Genomic DNA, 6697 nt, shown 5'->3' with positions numbered 1-6697 from the left:
AATGTGTGGTTACGGCATTAAGAATATAGCCACCCCCTCTCTTCCCGTGGGTGTCGTAAGAGGCGACTAAGGGATAACAGAGTTCCACTACCAAATCTGAACTTAAAAAGCTGACCGGTGGCGGGATAACCGTACAACTGCTGGCTTTTTAATGCACAGGCCGAAGACGGGCAGCAGCGTCTTCGGTGCGACAAAGCCAGCCCTGCGGTCACCAACCCGCCTGCCCAGCGTGGTGACTATGGGCAAAATACATGAGTTTACTCCTACTTTGACTACTTTGACGTGAACTTGTGGAGGCCTATGTCCAGCAATGGATTGTAAAAGGCTGAAATGATGATGATGATGAAAAAAGAAATACTGTAAGCGTCGGACCAAGACTGTCCTTTACTAAGCAATCACACGACTGTCGATAAGTGCGCTTAAAAACATTAATAGCGCGATTCAGGCTCAGTTCGCGTAATTTCTTTCAGGCTATCCTAATCTGGACCGGACCGGGTCCTGATCCAGTATGCCTTACCATACTTGATTATATTTTACATCAGGTTATCCTTGTCTGGACCAGACCTGGTCCTGATAAAGCTTGCCAGATCTGGCCTGCCTCATTCTATCCTGATCCGGTCCAGATACATGATCTGGTTGAGCCTGACCTTTTTTCTAGTCGGGAAGTCCATGGGCTGTTTTCAAGCCCGTAGACGTTCCTTTTAGATATTGAAAAATACATATTTTTTTGTTAATGCTACTAATTTTATTTTAATTCCAAAATAATGATTTAATGTAAAAAGCAAAGAGTAAATGTTAAAAGCACAAAGTTGTACATGGAATAAATAAATAAAATGTAAAAAAAAATCAAAAATAAAAACCAAATGATAAAGAATAATCAAATTAATGACAAATAAAAATTTAAAAACTGTATAATTTTTACCTATTTATATATATATATATATATATTTTATTTTACTTTAGTAAGAAACCTTAATTATTATTTATTATAAAAATAAACAAAAGTTGTTCATGATTATTTTGAACCACAGTAATCATTGTTTTGTTTCATACATGGCTGTAACGTACTACTCGTATAGCAAGAAGTGTCGAGAATAAGTCTTTCTTAAATCTGTGCTTGTTACGCTTTTTTCGATCTTGCTCCCATTCCGCTCAATGCGTGTACTACGCGATAAGGAACTTTGTTTCGAAAAATTTCGATGATAAAGTTTGCTCGCAACGAAAAAAAAAACTGACTCCATTTACATCGATGAGTAATACAACATAGGTAAACAAAAAAATAGTCAAATAAATACGCGGTACCAAAGATTGCTCAAAAAGCTGTCATCGGATCTCGATCACATTTAAATGGGAACACATGACACGCACAACCTTACGATTTAAAAAAAACACCCAAGGTGGTCAACCCAGTCAAAAGTTCTGAGGTAACGTATATAAAAAATACAATAGAATTGAAAAGCTCCTCATTTTTTTGGGATTCGGCTAAAAAGTGAAATTGTGTGTAACAACTAACGCTGACGCTCAGTGGCGTCAGTGCTTGTGCAACTGACAGTGAGTTTCAACCCAAGAGAATATGGAATTGAATTGAAAATTAAATAATAATGCAACTAATAAATATTAATATATAATAATTAGTTGAATCAATTTTCAACAATAATGGTATAAACACAAATGCGTATTATATGATCTTTGTTGCAAACAACAACACAGTCAAGACAATAATAAATTTAACATAAATTGATAAATTACAATAATTGTGTTTGCTCGCAAACGAAAAAAAAACCGACTTCAATTACATCGACAAGTAATACAACGTAGATCGACGAAAAAATAGTCAAGCAGAACTACGCGTTATCAAAGATTACTCAAAAAGTAGTTATCATATCTTGATAAAATTTATATGTGACCACATGATAAACATCAGCTTTCGATTAAATTAAAAATTATCAAAATCAGTACACCCAGTAAAAAGTTATTACGGATTTCCGAGAGTTTCCCTCGATTTCTCTGGGATTCCATCATCAGATCCTGGTTTCCTTATCACGATACCAAACTAGGGATATCCTTTTTCCAACAAAAAAATAATTATCAAAATCGGTACATCCAGTAGAAAGTTATGCGGTATAATACAACGTAGGTCGACGAAAAAAGCGTCAAGTAAAAACGCATTATTAGATATAACTCGAAAAGTAGTTGTTAGATCTCAAATAAATTTAAATGGGACCAATTGGCACACACCACCTTTCGATTAAAACAAAATTTGTTGAAATCGGTCTACCCGGTCAAAAGTTCTGATGTAACATACATAAAAAAAAAATACAGTCGAATTGAGAACCTCCTCCTTTTTTGGAAGTCGGTTAATTATAACCACAGTGCAGTGCAATACTCGAAAAAATTATAACAGGATAATAATAAACTAAGAGCTAACGATATCAACAAGCAGGGTAAATTGCAATAATATAAATACACAGTTATATTAAAGTTATATATAACGCTTATTTACAATTTCGTTGGCGTACTGTACAATGACGTCGTGTATACAATTCCCACATCGATTTTAGGAGTAATGTATTTAATTTTTATGTGTATTTATCGAAATAATCGGATGTTACCTACAACACAGACATTAAGGGCCTGCTTCACGAATTTTGGATAAGAAAGATTTTAACAGTAGGAGGTAGTAACCATAAGGACCTGTTTCATCATGACTAGCCCGTTGGCGCAGTTTGTAGTGACTCTGCTTTCTGCTCCGAGGGTTGTGGGTTCGATTCCCACCCCGAGTCTGGGTGTAATATAAATATTTATTTATATATTTATATATGTATTATTTATAAGTATGTTTATCGAAAAAAAAAATATATGTAGCTATAGACCAGTCGGCTGTTACCTACAACACAAGCATTAAGTTGCTTACTTTAGGAACAGACGACCGTGTGTGTATTGTGTAAATATTTATTTATTTATTTATTATTTATTTATTTAATTTGTAAACAACAGCTTTTATATTAACTTTCGTGAGTATAAATAGCTCATAAATACAGCGGAATTCGAGGTATAAAGGAATAATGAATCAAAACTTTTATCTATTGGATATCGTCATCCGTCAAATAACATTATCCACAACTCATGAAATAGGTCCTAAGTTTCCTATCTTAGGAACAGAATTATAGAAGACTGTGAGTGTGTGTTAAGGTATTTATACTTTTTACGAAAAATGCGCGGACGGAGGAGTATGAAATTTCGCACACTTATAGTTTATATAGAGAAAGAGTGCAGTATGCTAATATTTTTTAAATTATGCATAAAAATACATTAAATCAATAAAAAAAAAACCATTACAAACACTACCACGTATTTTGACACACACACGCATACATAATATATATTTTTTATATTCTTTGACAACAGACCCTTAATAATTTAAAACTTATAATTTAAATTAATTATGGTCGAATTTCGACCACTGGACGACCACTATACTATTTCTGAAGTGTGTCACAATTTTTATTCAGTCTCATATTATTATAGTAGAGAAGTATAGTCTTTGACAATAGAACCTTAATAAAGTTCAAACTTATAATTTAAATTACTGGGCAACCACTAGTTAATTATTATTAATTTCTGATGTGTGTCAAAATTTTCAATCAGTCTCATATTATTATGGTAGAAGAAGTATAGTCTTTGACAATAGAACCTTAATAAAGTTCAAACTTATAATTTAAATTACTGGGCGGCCACTAGTTAATTATTATTAATTTCTGATGTGTGTCAAAATTTTTATTCAGTGTCATATTATTATGGTAGAAGCATTACTGTAACAGACGCGTCTGAAAAATTGTACTGATAGCTTTGGTTCGTTTTTAACCGACTTCCGAAAATGGAGGAGGTTCTCAATTCCACTGTATTTTTTTTTCTTTTTTTATGTATGTTACATCAGAACTTTTGACCGGGTGTACCGATTTCGACAATTTTTTTTTAATCGAAAGGTGGTGTGTGGCTTGGTCCCATTTAAATTTATTTGAGATCTAACAACTACTTTTTGAGTTAGATCTAATAATGCGTTTTTACTTGACGCTTTTTTCGTCGACCTACGTTGTATTATACCGCATAACTTTCTACTGGATGTACCGATTTTGATAATTCTTTTTTTGTTGGAAAGGGAATATTTCTAGTTTGGTACCATGATAAGGAAACCAGGATCTGATAATGGGATTTCAGAGAAATCGAAGGAAACTCTCGAAAATCTGCAATAACTTTTTACTGGGTGTACCGATTTTGATAATTTTTAATTTAATCGAAATCTGATGTTTATCATGTGGTTACATTAAAATTTTATCGAGATCTAATAACTACTTTTTGAGTAATCTTTGATAACGCGTAGTTACTTGACTATTTTTTCGTCGATCTACGTTGTATTTACTCATCGATGTAATTGAAGTCGGTTTTTTTTCGTTTGCGAGCAAACATAATTATGTTCTTTATCCTTGCATGAATATCTAACATTGCTAGTTGGTATGACTTTATTAAATAAATAAATAAATTGCTTGAATTATAAAAAAAATGAGTCATGTTTAATAAGTATGAAAATAAATATTATATTATATTCTTAACAAAAACAAAATAATAGCGATATCGATTGTTACGTCCTAACTTATCAGTCGTCGAGCTGTCGCAAAAGTAATAATAAAATGGACAAATTATTTAGGTTTTCAAGTATATATAAAAATAAGACAATAACAAAACATAGGTAAATAAGAAGTTTTATTGGAATACGGACATACATGCAAACATTATTTGACAATATTCAATGAATTTAATTTTTATTTTTATTATGTTCTTATTTTTTACAAGAATGCGTTACTACGCTTATATGAGATGAAATATAACACATGATGGATGAACTAAAGGTATATTTGGTAGGCGAGGATGTCGAAGGAAGGAAGTGACCGCTTTATTTTTTGGTTGAAAAGTGAAATTAATTAAAAGTTCGTTTGAGTAAAATTTATTGCTATTTACATACAAACTGACGCAACAGAATTTGTCTTATCTTGCTGACTGTCAAACGCGTAGTTTAAATAACCATTACCTCTTCTGAAATTCTCAAATGTCTTATTTGTTTGTAGTCGGACCTTCTACAAAGTATTAGTAAAGAACATAATGTAACACGTTTAGGTATCCATTTTTATCTATACGTATAGAAGATAAAGTTGAAACTAATAATTCTTTAAATATCACATAGTTATCTGTACTCAAATAATGATTCTTCTGCTGTTTCTATGTACGGCACTACAATTTCATTATCAACCGTGTTACATGGCGGCTTAAATTCCGTTCCAAGTGGCACTTTGTACGGTAACGTTACGCTTAATAGACCTCGCTTAATCGTCCAAACTGCTCTATCGAAGTCCAAGATTTCCGGTAGAGTTCTTGAATCGGTCAAATAATTGAATATGCCACCATCGGTGACGATTATGACCGATAGTCTTAAAGTTTCACCTCGTATACTCACGTCTATATTAAAATCTGCTGTCATTGGTACTGCGTATTTAAAAACGCAGTTTTCAACTCCGTATACGATTGTCGGTATAGCTGTTGTGGGGTCATTACAGTTCATTTTGAAATCAAAGTTCGGGATATGTTTTTCTAATCCATGGAGATAATCATTAATATTTTCTTCTTCAGCTTCATAAGGTACGTTGTAATGATGTCGACGAGGATAGGGGTGGAAACGGAAGTTTCGGTGTTTGCGATGGTATCCTATGTTCTGATCCACTATCGTCAATATTATTAACAAAGTTAGAAGACGATACATGATAAACGCGACTACACAAGTAATGAGTAAAGAACGGACTGAATATAACGTTGTTATTTATAATAATTGAGTCAGAGGTCACGATAATGTATTATAAATTAAATTATTTCTGTATGTTTATATAGTTTTTGTTATTTTGAAATTTTGCAATTTGAAACTTTGATCGCGTGGTTAGATTCTTTTGGTGGAAATTTTTAAATGAAAATTTAATATAAATACTTAACACTGAATTAAAATTTTAACTATACTTTACTATACTTACAAATTTAAACTATAAATAAATTTATCCTTAAAAATTTATAATTTTAATAAAAGAGTTATCACAACATAAAAAAAACGTGTGTCTCTCGGGACGCCCGAAAGAAGTGATAGCTTAACTTATCTAAGTCGAACTATTTAATATTGAAATTCTTTAACTTGAGAACAGACGGAAAAAGGAGCCTGCGTACCGCTGCCGTACGCGTGAGAGAAAGGGAAGCGGCACGCAAGACCACCGAACCATCAATCCCTCCCTAGAAACCTCGTCTTTACCCCACACAATGTTGTGAGTACCTAACTCCTGTTTGATGGTCGATCTCGCTGGGCCTCCGGGCTCCAGGGTCACCGTGGGTCTCACCTGGCTGGATCCCGATCGCACTCGAGAAGGGTCTCATGCAACACATTGGTTCCTTTGCCAACCTTGCCTCTCAACCAACGTTACTCCGTTCACCCAACCAAAATTCCCGCAAGGCGAATTGAAAAGCCGAACCCAAGGACCCACCTATATTCATAGCTGACGGTAGAAACCTTGAGACAATGATCTCGGATCATGCACGTCAATTCTCTACACCCCCTTTTCAGCGGGTAGTGTGAGAAGACCACGAGCAAGAAAGGGAAGCCAGACAG

The 6697-nt window shown here is 33.7% G+C and overlaps 1 protein-coding gene across 1 annotated transcript; it reads right to left on the bottom strand.

Moving 5' to 3' along the window:
- Window positions 1-4986: 4986 nt before the first annotated feature.
- On the bottom strand, window positions 4987-5871 carry LOC123658372. Its single transcript, XM_045593808.1, has one exon. It carries the CDS (start codon window positions 5810-5812, stop codon window positions 5240-5242), a length of 573 nt encoding a protein of 190 aa, XP_045449764.1. The 5' UTR covers window positions 5813-5871; the 3' UTR covers window positions 4987-5239.
- Between the last annotated feature and the right edge of the window lie 826 nt (window positions 5872-6697).

This window comes from Melitaea cinxia, chromosome 1, assembly GCF_905220565.1.
Source record: "Melitaea cinxia chromosome 1, ilMelCinx1.1, whole genome shotgun sequence".
Lineage (NCBI taxonomy): Eukaryota > Metazoa > Arthropoda > Insecta > Lepidoptera > Nymphalidae > Melitaea > Melitaea cinxia.
The sequence above is the reverse complement of the archived record's forward strand: the minus strand, read 5'-3'. Positions and strand labels throughout refer to the sequence as shown.

Bases quoted from the DNA above. Each gene is read 5' to 3' on its own strand.
- LOC123658372 (XM_045593808.1), bottom strand. From the start codon at position 5,812: ATGTATCGTCTTCTAACTTTGTTAATAATATTGACGATAGTGGATCAG.